General features: G+C 48.2%; 1 protein-coding gene across 1 annotated transcript; it reads right to left on the bottom strand.

Annotated features, from left to right (window-relative positions):
• Nucleotides 1–8,253: 8,253 nt before the first annotated feature.
• LOC123124390 (uncharacterized) lies at nucleotides 8,254–9,492 on the bottom strand. The gene has a single exon (XM_044545011.1). It carries the CDS (start codon nucleotides 9,426–9,428, stop codon nucleotides 8,379–8,381), a length of 1,050 nt encoding a protein of 349 aa, XP_044400946.1. The 5' UTR covers nucleotides 9,429–9,492; the 3' UTR covers nucleotides 8,254–8,378.
• Between the last annotated feature and the right edge of the window lie 3,941 nt (nucleotides 9,493–13,433).

Here is a 13,433-nt window from a genome sequence, read left to right as displayed (position 1 = left end):
GAACAAGAAGACAATCAAGAACAAGTATGCACTTCCCAACATCAATGAGCTATTTGAGCAACTCAAAGGTGCTAAAGTATTCTCGAAGCTTGACCTTCGTATGGGTTATCATCAGATTCGCATTCGTGAAGAAGATATTCCCAAGACAGCATTCAGAACAAGCTTTGGTTCTTATGAATATACTGTCGTGTCTTTCGGCCTTGTCAATGCTCCTCCAGTGTTCTCTCGGATGATGAATTTCATCTTCAACCCCTATACCAATGAATTCGTCCTGGTGTATCTCGATGATATCTTGGTCTTCTCCAAGAATAAGCAGGATCATGCCAAACATTTGCGATTGGTGCTCGACAAGCTCAGAGAGTATCAATTCTATGCGAAGTTCTCTAAATGTGAGTTTTGGCTCGATGAAGTTCTTTTCCTTGGTCACATCATCTCTGCCAAGGGCATCGCTGTTAACCCCGAGAAGGTGTCCGCAGTTGTGAATTGGGAACCTCCTCAAAATGTCAAGCAGCTTCGCAGTTTTCTTGGTCTTGCAAGCTATTGCCGAAGATTCGTTGAGAATTTCTCCAAGATTGCAAAGCCTCTTTCCAACCTCCTTCAGAAGCATGTGAAGTATGTCTGGTCTCCTGAGTGTGACGTTGCTTTCAACACTCTCAAAGAGAAACTAGTCACAGCTCCTGTCTTGACTCCTCCTGATGAATCCAAGCCGTATGAAGTTTTCTGTGATGCTTCTCTCCAAGGTCTCGGTGCTGTGTTAATGCAAGAGAAGAAAGTTGTGGCCTATACCTCTCGTCAGTTGAAGCCCAACGAGAAGAACTACCCCACTCACGATCTTGAGTTGGCGGCAGTTGTCCATGCATTAATAACGTGGAGACATCTCTTGTTGGGAAGACAAGTGGACATTTTCACCGATCACAAGAGTCTCAAGTATATCTTCACTCAGCCCAACCTCAACCTCAGGCAGACTCGATGGGTCGAAATGATTCAAGAGTACAATCCGAGTATTGAATATACTCCAGGCAAGGCCAATGTCATTGCAGATGCTTTAAGCAGGAAGGCTTATTGCAACAGCTTAATTCTCAAGCCTTTCCAACCGGATCTTTGTGAAGCTTTCCGCAAGCTGAATCTCCAAGTTGTTCCTCAAGGCTTTCTTGCCAACCTCATAGTATCTCCTACTTTGGAAGATCAAATTCGTGAGGCACAACTCCTTGATGCCATGGTGAAGAAGGTGAAACGTGGTATCGACAAGGGTCTTTCCAAATACAAGTGCTATCGCATTGATGACAGAGACACTTTATTCTTCGAGGACCGGATTGTGGTTCCTAAAGGTGATCTAAGGAAAGTCATAATGAACGAGGCGCACAATTCTCTCCTTTCCATTCATCCTGGAAGTACGAAGATGTATCATGACCTCAAGCAGTCGTATTGGTGGACTCGAATGAAGCGAGAAATTGCTCAATTCGTGAATGAATGTGATGTCTGCCGAAGAGTGAAAGCAGAACACCAACGACCAGCTGGTCTCCTCCAACCTCTTGCTATCCCAGAATGGAAGTTTGATCATATCGAAATGGACTTCGTGACTGGTTTTCCCAAGTCCAAGCGCGGAAATGATGCTATCTTCGTTGTCATTGACAAGCTTTCTAAAGTGGCTCATTTCCTTCCAATCAAAGAATCCATCACAGCAGCTCAGCTGGCAGAGCTTTACACCTCCAGAATTGTCTCCTTGCACGGCATTCCACAATTGATTTCTTCAGATCGTGGAAGCATCTTCACCTCTAAGTTCTGGGACTCCTTCCAGAAGGCCATGGGCACAAACATTCGCTTCAGCACAGCTTTCCATCCTCAAACTAGTGGCCAAGTCGAGCGAGTCAATCAAATTCTTGAAGATATGCTCAGGGCTTGTGTCATTTCCTTTGGCATGAAATGGGAAGATTGTCTTCCATATGCTGAATTCTCCTACAACAACAGCTTCCAAGCGAGTTCGGGCAAGGCCCCATTCGAGATTCTCTATGGCAGAAAGTGCCGTACTCCTCTCAATTGGTCAGAGACTGGTGAACGCCAACTTCTTGGCAATGACTTAATCACTGAAGCTGAAGAAATGTGTAAAGTCATCCGTGATAATCTCAAAGCCGCGCAATCGCGCCAGAAGAGTTACTATGATAGTAAGCACCGTGATTTGGCTTTCGAGATCGGAGACCATGTCTACCTCCGCGTCTCTCCAATGAAAGGCACTCGTCGCTTCGGTATCAAAGGGAAGCTTGCCCCTAGATACGTGGGTCCTTTCAAGATCATTGGCAAAAGAGGCGACCTCGCCTATCAACTTGAGCTTCCTTCCAACTTCGCGAACGTGCACGATGTGTTCCACGTGTCACAGCTCCGCAAGTGCTTCAAGACGCCTGAGCGCACTATCAACTTCGAAGAGATTGACCTCCAAGAAGATTTGTCTTATCATGAGCACCCCGTTGCTATTCTTGAAGAAACTGAGCGCAAGACTCGCAACAAGTCAATCAAATTCCTGAAAGTGAAGTGGTCGCACCATTCCGACCGGGAAGCCACCTGGGAACGCGAGGACCATCTCCGTTCCGAATATCCGGAGTTCTTTCAGTCCTAGATCTCGGGACGAGATCCTCTCGTAGTGGTGGAGTGTTGTAACACCCCGCATGTAACTTGCCATATTTGTAACTCCGACTCTTGCCATTTCCGGCTATGTGTTATGATATTCCCTCCGTTGTCGGGTTTTGTCTTTCGTTTTGTATTTTGTCATGTCATGCATTTTCATATCATGTCATCATGTGCATTGCATTTGCATACGTGTTCGTCTCATGCATCCGAGCATTTTCCCCGTTGTCCGTTTTGCAATCCGGCGCTCCTATCTCCTCCGGTGCACCCCTCTTGTTTTCTTTCGTGTGCGGGTGTCAAACTTTCTCGGAATGGACCGAGGCTTGTCAAGTGGCCTCAATATACCACCCGGAGACCACCGGTCAAGTTTCGTTCCATTTGGAGGTCGTTTGGTACTCCAACGGTTAACCGGGCATCCGCAAAGTCCATTTGAGTGTCCAGCAAAAACCCCCTCTAAAACCAGCCCAAAACCCACCAAACTCTCTTCCATGCCCTAGGTCGTTCGATCACGATCGTGTGGGCGAAAACCGCACCTCATTTGGAGCCTCCTAGCTCCCTCTACCTATTTATTTGCATCTCCCCCGAAAACGAATCACAGATCAAACCCTAAAAAAATTCCTCTCCGCGACCGGACGCGTCCACTCCGCACCGGACGGATCACGCCGCCGCGTCCAGCCAGTGGCGCGCTGCCACGTGGCCGGCCCGTACGCCGCCGCCGCCGCGGCCCGGGCAGCCCGCCGCGGGCCCTCCAGGCCCGCCTCCTCCCGCGCCCCGCGCCTGCCGCCTCCTCCGCGTCCGCGCCGCCGCCGCCTTGCTCGCCGCCGCCCGCTCCGCGCATCGCCCCGCCACTGGTCACCGCCGCCGGCGCCCCTCCTCCGGCCACCCGAGGTCACCGCCCGAGGCCCCGCGCCTCCTCCCTCCACCGAGCTCGCCCTCCGGCCAGCGCAGCCTCCCCGTCCCTCCTCTCCGGCGAAGTCGCGCCGCCGCCATCGAGGGCCCGTTGCTCGATCCGATCTGGATCCCTCGGTGAGCGTTGACCCGAGCCCCCTCTGTTTTGTTCTAAGTTTTGGATTTTTACAACAATATGCCCCTGTTCCCGATGTCATAACTCGTTGCATGTAGCTCCGATTCGCGCGTGTAATATTTCAAATTGTTCTTCTCGTGATACTCTTCATTTTGTTCAATTGCACCATGTTCATTAGAGATCATCTTGATGCCCAAATCTCTGTTGGAAGAGGGCTAGTTGCTGTTATTCTCTGGTTCTTATCAGAACTTGGAGATTTGTTATTTTTTGTATCATTTAACGCATCTTTTGGGCATGAGCTCTACATGTGTTTTGAAGTATGCCATGTCATCTTTCCAGTGGTGTAGTCCATGTATTTTTGTGATCTCTGTGGTGACTAGCACAAGCATGCAAAGTAGGCCCCGTAATATTTCTGATTTCAGGGACTTAGTGATTTCTCTAAGTCCTCGTCTGCTGTTATTTTGTTGCCATGTAAACTTGATGCTACAGAGAGATCCATGCATATTTTGGAGATGTTCAGTAAGGATGTTTTGTAGCTATAGTTGTAATTGATCCATTCCTGCAATTGTTTGCAATTATGGAGTGCCATAGCATGACTCAATCTTGCTCTACTTTTGCTATAAAATATTTCTGGCAGATTCTTAACATGATATGCAATTTTGCCAAGCTTATTGTAGTTGATCCATACATGCTATGCTTTGTTCTTGCCATGGATAGCTTCATAAACATGCCATCTTGCTGTAGGTATGCTTGGTTTGTCATGCATTGCTCTGTAGTGAGTGCATCAAGCTCACAAAGAGGCCTACATATTATTATTTCTGCCATGCTCTGTTTTCTGCTAAGTCTGAAACCTGATAACGAAACTTGCTATGTTTACATGCTTGCCATCATATCTTCTGGTCCTTTTTGGCTTATGGTCAGTAAGGGACTTTTGTCATGTGCATTTAGTAGAACACTGCCATGCCTTGTTTTGCTATGTTAAGTTCCTGTAGCATGTTGATTTCGTGCTCTGAACATTGCTACCTGATGCTGTTTTCTGCCATGTCCAGTTTTTCACCAAGTCTGTGATCCTGTTATCTTTTGCACTTTTGCCATGCTTGTTTGAGCTTGATATGTTGTGAACTAGCCGTAGCTCAGTGTTCATCTTTTGTCAAGCATCTCCTGTAGATTACTTCCATGTGCTTTGTTGCTATGTTGGGGTGCTGTAGCATTGTTGCTTGTTGCATTTTAAGTGCTATCATGCTGTTTAATCGCAGATTCGTGTCATTCTTGTTTTGCTTGCCATTTGCAAACCGTGCATCCGTTTCCGGTGATCTTTATATCGATTTCGACCGAAATCATCTCATCTTTCCAGTGGCATGCTTGGTTTGCCAAGTTACTGCCATGTTCATCATTTTCCTTCCGGAGCACGCATATGCATCGCATATCATATCTTGCATATCATACATGTTTTGCATCATGTTGCTTGTGCATTTCTCGTGTTGATTGTGGTTCCGTTTGTTTGTGTTCTTGTCTTGGGTAGAGCCGGGAGACGAGTTCGTGAACGAGGAACCTGTTGAGTACGCTTACGAGGATCAAGCTTTCGACAACTCTGAGAACCTTGCAGGCAAGATGACCACCCCTCGAAATCACTTCTATCTTTGCTTTGCTAGTTGTTCGCTCTATTGCCATGCTCCGCTACCTATCACTTGCTATATCATGTCTCCCATTTTGCCATGTCAGCCTCTAACCATCCTTTCCTAGCAAACCGTTGTTTGGCTAAGTTACCGCTTTTGCTCAGCCCCTCTTATAGCGTTGCTAGTTGCAGGTGAAGTTGAAGTTTGTTCCATGTCGGAACATGGATATGTTGGGATATCACAATATCTCTTATTTAATTAATGCATCTATATATTTGGTAAAGGGTGGAAGGCTCGGCCTTATGCCTGGTGTTTTGTTCCACTCTTGCCGCCCTAGTTACTGTTATACCGGGATTATGTTCCTTGAGTTTGCGTTCCTTACGCGGTCGGGTGATTTATGGGACCCCCTTGACAGTTCGCCTTGAATAAAACTCCTCCAGCAAGGCCCAACTTTGGTTTTACCATTTGCCGCCTAAGCCTTTTCCCCCGGGTTTTCGCGAGCCCGAGGGTCATCTTTATTTAAACCCCCGGGCCAGTGTTCCTCTGAGTGCTGGTCCAAACTAGAGCCACTTGCAGCGCCACCTTGGGGAAACTCGAGGATTGGTTTTAGCTGTACGTAGTGTTCATCCGGTGTGCCCTGAGAACGAGATATGTGCAGCTCCTATCGGGATTTGTTGGCACATTCGGGCGGCTTTGCTGGTCTTGTTTTACCATTGTCGAAATGTCTTGTAAACCGGGATTCCGAGACTGATCGGGTCTTTCCGGGAGAAGGTTTATCCTTCGTTGACCGTGAGAGCTTATGATGGGCTAAGTTGGGACACCCCTGCAGGGTATTATCTTTCGAAAGCCGTGCCCGCGGTTATGAGGCAGATGGGAATTTGTTAATGTCCGGTTGTAGAGAACTTGTCACTTGACCCAATTAAAATACATCAACTGCGTGTGTAGCCGTGATGGTCTCTTCTCGGCGGAGTCCGGGAAGTGAACACTGTCTGAGTTATGTATGACGTAAGTAGGTGTTCAGGATCACTTCTTGGTCATTGCTAGATGACGTCCGTTCCGTTGCTTCTCTTCTCGCTCTCATTTGCGCAAGTTAGCCACCATATATGCTTTTGCCGCTGCAGCTCCACCTCATTACACCATCCTTTCCTATAAGCTTAAATAGTCTTGATCTCGCGGGTGTGAGATTGCTGAGTCCCCGTGACTCACAGATTCTACCAAAACAGTTGCAGGTGCCGACGATGCCAGTGCAGATGATGGCGTCGATCTCAAGTGGGAGTTCGACGAGGAACGTGGTCGTTACTATGTGTCTTTTCCTGATGATCAGTAGTGGAGCCCAGTTGGGACGATCGGGGATCTAGCATTTGGGGTTGTCTTATTTTCATCTGGATTTTGACCGTAGTCGGTCTATATGTTTGTATTTTGGATGATGTATGAATAATATTTATGTATTATGTGAAGTGGCGATTGTAAGCCAACTCTTTATCCCATTCTTGATCATTACATGGGATTGTGTGAAGATGACCCTTCTTGCGACAAAACCACTATGCGGTTATGCCTCTAAGTCGTGCCTCGACACGTGGGAGATATAGCCGCATCGTGGGCGTTACAAGCAGTAAATGAAAATGTTTCCTGCAATAGATTGTCAACTTTTCATTATCATGTACATAGCATTTTTCTTCAAGTTTCTGAGATCATTATTTGCTATTTCGATCTCACATTTAGAATGAGTTCTTCTTGTGTCATTGTGAGTAGATCAATTTCAGTTATTGTTCTTGGCTTGCTTCCCATCTGCAATTTTGAAAAAGTAAATGTCAATATTTGCAAAAATATGAACAATAAACTCTTGTGACATTGTGCTTACTGTAATTTGGCAGAATGCCCCAAATTGCTTCTGGTTAATTTCTGTGTTCTTAGATTGTATTTTGCTGTAATTATTTTATAGTAATTCATGTGTATTTAGACTGTAAATTTTCTTGTAAAGCACTATAATTCATGTGTACCTTCACTGTACTTTACTTTCAGAGTAATTCCTTAGAATGTATAGTGTAATTCCAGAGCTTTAGTCACTGTAAATCCTTGGTGTTCACATTGTAATTTCCTGTGATTTTTCATTGTTGTCATTCCTTGGTGTTTGCACTGCAATTTCCACTGATTTACTCAGTGAATTTTCTCTGATGTGTCTAAAATGTTGTCTTTGTGCCTACTTCATTGTTGTCATTCCTGCAGTGTGCTCTTTCAGTTTGATTTCAATGTAATATTTTACAGTGTAATTTACGGAATAGTCACTGTAAAAATTGTAGGTATTACAGTGCAATACCTAAGATTATTTTAGGGAATTACACTCTGTAAATACCCCATTTTTTACATCGTATATACTGTAGGGAGCTCCTCTGATTTTTTCACTGCATATCCCACATTTATTATAGTCCATGCTTCATCTCTAATTTCCTGAATTTCTGATAATGTAAATTGATGCCACATTACACTGTAATGCAGCACATATTTTCATGTGTACTTACCAAACGCCCTTATTTTCATGTGTATTTAGAATGCATTTTAACTCAGTATTTCCTGTTTGGTTCACTGTTTTTACCCTGATCTAAATAAATTTCAGTGTTGCTTTCAGTCAGTTAGAACCTAATGGTTCCAATTTTTCTTCACTTGATTCTTTGATGTTTTCTGCAGACAAGTTCACGTAAAAGGTGTTTGTACATTATAAGGGAGAGCAAAAAAGAGTAGGAGAGTGTTGGTGTTTTGTGATCCAGGAGGGCCTAGTTGGTTGCGTAGTTGAGCAGAAATGAATCGGGTTATGTTTTGGTTCGGTGAGAACCGGGTAAGAATTTTTAGTCCGGCCGTTTTGTTGAACATACAAACATACAAGTATCTGTATCAGCTGTGTTTGGACATACAGGTGTCATCTCTTTAGTTGTCAGAAAGTTTGAATGAAAGTCAATTGAAAATCAGTCGAATATTAAATAGACAGTCCCAAGAGAATCAAACGATTAACACAAAACATTCTACTTCAACGGAGAGTTTTACAAAGTAACTATAAATAAATGACCGACATGAATGAAACAGGGAAACAAAGTAACTATAGATGACCGAGAAGAACAGCATGACTATGCATCCCCCGGGACGATCCAGAAGGGTTTCCGCACACCCAACACATTTTCAAACTGCTTGACAATTTCCGACGAGCCGTCTTGGAGGCCAAGAACATGCAGATCACTATTCTTTTCGCTCAAGCTATTCACCCAGTAGACGCAGTTTGGCTTGAGCCCACATCCGCTGGCAGAGCAGGACGCTGCAAAATAGGAGCCACTGAGGAGGAAAGCCCGATTCCCGATGCAGTCCGTCTTGCGCCAGGCCGGCGGCTCCGAGAAATCCATCCGATAGACGCGGAGTTCCCCTGGTTGGTCGACGCACATTCCGTGGAAGGCGATATGGACGAGGAAGAGGTCGTTGCAGGACTCGACGACGTACGTGGCCGTAATGCCGAACGGGACCTCGATGAAGGGCACGGCGATGGCGCCCAGCCGCGCCTCCGGCTCCTCCGAGGCGTCGTTGGTGTGGAAGTCCAGCGTGCCGAGAGAGTCGTTGGACTCGCAGAAGAAGAACCTCCCATTGACGGGGGCAACGTCGACGAAGTGTCTCTTTATATTGATGGGGGGAGAGCCCGGGAGCGGGAGGTCGAAGCAGCCAATGTCGTAGCCGTGGCGCGAGCACCGGAGATCCTGGCCGACGCGGCAGAACCACATCACCGGGCTCGCATGGTCGAAGACTAGGACTCTGCAGCCAGGCGCTACCACGACGTTGGACAAGACGCACCTGCACGTCCACGGGACCTCGTCGTCCTTGAGAGCCGGAAGCTCGATTCTTGATCTGTCCTTGACGTTCAGCAGATACGTCCTTGTATCGTCCGACGAGGAATCGGAGGAGCCCAGGACCAATACCCAGCCCTGCGGCGTTGCCAAGAATGCCTTGTTGCTCGACACGAACGGAGTGACATCTTCAAGCTTCTGGTCCAGCAAGGTGAAGACCTTGTACGACGACCGATCTAAATCTGGCGGCGGCTCAAGCACCAGCAGCGGGAAAGCCGCGGACACGTTGGACTCCTCGGCCAGATCCATCGCTGACAACAGGGGCGTAGACAAGTCCAAGTCAGCCATAGCCTGGGTCGATCGTAAGGCTAGATCGCTTCGTTTACTGGTTGACGACGACAAGCGGCACGAGGCTCTGCAACCACGGATCTGTCGAAAACAGGGCGTCGCGTGACGTATATGTTAGAGTAGTCATTATGGTCTACGACTTCTAGTCCAAGTCAGTTTTGTACCCCTACCCCAAGTCGGTTTGTACCCTTTTTGTGACGCCCCCGATTTGACCGTACACTAATCATGCACGCAAATGTGTACGATCAAGATCAGGGACTCACGGGAAGATATCACAACACAACTCTACAACATAAATAAGTCATACAAGCATCATAATACAAGCCAGGGGCCTCGAGGGCTCGAATACAAGTGCTCGATCACAGACGAGTCAGCGGAAGCAACAATATCTGAGTACAGACATAAGTTAAACAAGTTTGCCTTAAGAAGGCTAGCACAAACTGGGATACAGATCGAAAGAGGCGCAGGCCTCCTGCCTGGGATCCTCCTAACTACTCCTGGTCGTCGTCAGCGGGCTGCACGTAGTAGTAGGCACCTCCAGTGTCGTAGGTGTCATCGTCGATGGTGGCGTCTGGCTCCTGAACTCCAGCATCTGGTTGCGACAACCAGGTGGAAAGGAAAGGGGGAAAAGAGGGAGAGAAGCAACCGTGAGTACTCATCCAAAGTACTCGCAAGCAAGGAGCTACACTACATATGCATGGGTATATGTGTAAAGGGCCATATCAGTGGACTGAACTGCAGAATGCCAGAATAAGAGGGGGGATAGCTAATCCTGTCGAAGACTACGCTTCTGGCCATCTCCATCTTGCAGCATGTAGAAGAGAGTAGATTGAAGTCCTCCAAGTAGCATCGCATAGCATAATCCTACCCGGCGATCCCCTCCTCGTCGCCCTGTTAGAGAGCGATCACCGGGTTGTATCTGGCACTTGGAAGGGTGTATTTTATTCAGTATCCAGTTCTAGTTGTCATAAGGTCAAGGTACAACTCCGGGTCGTCCTTTTACCGAGGGACACGGCTATTCGAATAGATAAACTTCCCTGCAGGGGTGCACCACATAACCCAACACGCTCGATCCCATTTGGCCGGACACACTTTTCTGGGTCATGCCCGGCCTCGTAAGATCAACGCGTCGCAGCCCCACCTAAGCACAACAGAGCGGTCAGCACGCCGGTCTAATCCTAAGCGCGCAGGGGTCTGGGCCCATCGCCCTATGCACACCTGCACGTTGCGTACGCGGCCGGAAGCAGACCTAGCCTAGTGGCGTTCCAGTCCAATCCGGCGCGCGCCACTCAGTCGCTGACGTCAAGAAGGCTTCGGCTGATACCACGACGCCGGGATACCCATAACTACTCCCGCGTAGATGGTTAGTGCGTATAGACCAAATGGCCAGACTCAGATCAAATACCAAGAACTCGTTAAGCGTGTTATGTATCCGCGAACGCCGACCAGGGCCAGGCCCACCTCTCTCCTAGGTGGTCTCGACCTGCCCTGTCGCTCCGCCACAAGTAACAGTCGGGGGCCGTCAGGAACCCAGGCCCACCTCTACCGGGGTGGAGCCACCTGTCCTTTCAGCCCCCTCATCAGCATCACTTGCGGGTACTCAACGAGCCGACCCGACTTTAGTCATCGCATGTGTCATGTATATAAAGTATATAGTATATACCCGTGATCACCTCCCGAAGTGATCACGGCCCAGTAGTATAGCATGGCAGACGGACAAGAGTGTAGGGCCACTGATGGAACACTAGCATCCTATACTAAGCAGTAGGATTGCAGGTAAAGGTATCAACAGTAGAAGCAAGGGCAGGCTATGCATCAGTATAGGATTAACGGAAAACAGTAACATGCTACACTACTCTAATGCAAGCAGTATAGAGAAGAATAGGCGATATCTGGTGATCAAGAGGGGGGCTTGCCTGGTTGCTCAGACAAGAGAGAGGGGTCGTCGGTGACGTAGTCGACCACAGGGGCATCAGCATCGTCACGGGGTCTACCGAAGAGAAGAGGGGGGAAGAAACAGTAAATACATAGCAAGCAAGTGCATAACAGGACAACAGGCAGAGCTAGACGTGTTCTAACGCGGTATGAGGTGATACCGGTGAAGTGGGGAGACATCCGGGAAAGTATCCCCGGTGTTTCACGTTTTCGGACAGATGAACCGGAGGTGAAATGTTGCAGGTTCACTATGCTAGGGATGTGTGGCGGACGAACGGATCACGTATTTGGATTCGTCTCGTCGATCTGAGCAACTTTGATGTAGAAAGTTTTTCGATCCGAGCTACGGTTTAATTCCTATGATTTTCCAAAGTTTTAAAGACATTCTGCAATTTAAATTTAAAACGAAAATAAGTTTACTGCATCAGCATGACGTCATCATGACATCAGCAGGGTCAACAGTCAACTCTGACCGGGTTGACTGGTCAAAGGGGCAGTGGGGCCCAATTGTCATTGTCCAGTTTAATTAAGCAGGTTTAATTGTCATGATTAATTAAGTTAAATAACTCGTTAATTAATTAATTAATATTTAATTATTTTAACTAATTTTAATTCCGTTTTCTTTTTTTAACTACTGGAGCGTGGGCCCCATCTGTCATAGGCCCAGTGGCTTAGCGGGCGCATGGGTGCGGGCGTGTGCACCCGAAGAGGGGCGAACCCGGGCATGGGGGAGGCCATGGCCTCGACGAGGCAGCAGAGGCACCGGCGCGGCGCGGCCTAGGGCCTGGCGCGTGGCCAGGGGGCGCGCCCGGAGCAGACAGTGGGGAGCTGTGCGCGCGACGAGGCGGGCTCGGTCGGAGCGTGGGGCGGCAGCAGGCCGGGGCACGCGGGGCGCGCGGGCGAGGTGCGGGCGTGAGGGACAGAGGGGAGAGGAGCGGACGGGGGCGCTCACAGGGAGCTGCAGGGGGCGGCAGTGGGCTCGAGGCGGAGGACGGGGACGCGCGCCGGTGGGGAGGAGGCGGCGACAGACGTAGGCGACGGCGGCCGGCGAGGTCCAGCGGTGGACGGCGACAGGGGGGTCCGGGCGATCCGGCGGCAGCGGCGTCCAGGCGGCCGGGCGGCGGCGGATCCAGGGGCGAGAAGGCGAGGCGGCGAGGAGGAGGACGTCCGGCGGCGGGGAGAGCGACGGGAGGTGCGGGGCGAGCTCCGGCGACGCAGTCCCAGCGGCGGGGACGGGCGCCGGTGTTGGGGGCCGGCCCGATCTAGTTCCGGATCGGGGGGGATGGGATCGAGTGGAGGGGGTTAGGGTTTAGGTGACCCTGGGAGGGTTATGGGGACTGGGGTGGGCCGGCCGGTGGCCAGCTGGGCCGAGGCCCAGCGGGGAGGGGGGTTGTTTTTTTGTTTTTCTCTTTTCTTTTTGTAATTTCTTTTTCTTTTTTGTTTGTTTTAGTTTTAGTTCTTTTTCCTTTTCTGTTTTATTTTAGTTACACTTTATTCTTAGTTCAGTAAAATATGACAATAGCTCCAAATTAGTGTTCCAAAACAAACCACTACCCTAAAAGTTTTACCTCAAGATAAAATAGTTTATGATTTTATAAAATATCAAAGGCATTTATTTAATAGTTTTACCTACTGTTTTAATCATTTAAGTGCATTTAAACTTTTTATAAAAATGTTGTTTCTTCACCATAACTACCTACGCAATATTTGTCATGATCCGAACATTTTAGTTTTAACATCTGAAAACTTTTGTTGTTTGCTTTTATTTAAATTTTGAATTTGTTTCGCTTCTGAACCATCGAGAGTTTATCAACAGTAACGGGGTGACGTGGCATCGTTAACGAGGGATTACTGTAGCTTAATTATCCGGGCGTCACAATTCTCCTCCACTACAAGAAATCTCGTCCCGAGATTTAGGAGGTGGGGTAAGGGGGAAAGTTCTGGTTACGAAATTATAACGGATCTTCTCGAAGAAGTTAATCCCTTTCATTGATGTCTTCAATTCTTTATTCCTATGCATCATGATGATGTTGTCGTCCTTTCTTCGGGGAACTCCATCGTACTTACGAA

This window comes from Triticum aestivum, chromosome 5D (assembly GCF_018294505.1).
Source record: "Triticum aestivum cultivar Chinese Spring chromosome 5D, IWGSC CS RefSeq v2.1, whole genome shotgun sequence".
In the NCBI taxonomy this organism is placed as follows: domain Eukaryota; kingdom Viridiplantae; phylum Streptophyta; class Magnoliopsida; order Poales; family Poaceae; genus Triticum; species Triticum aestivum.
This window is presented reverse-complemented; position numbering and strand designations above follow the sequence as displayed.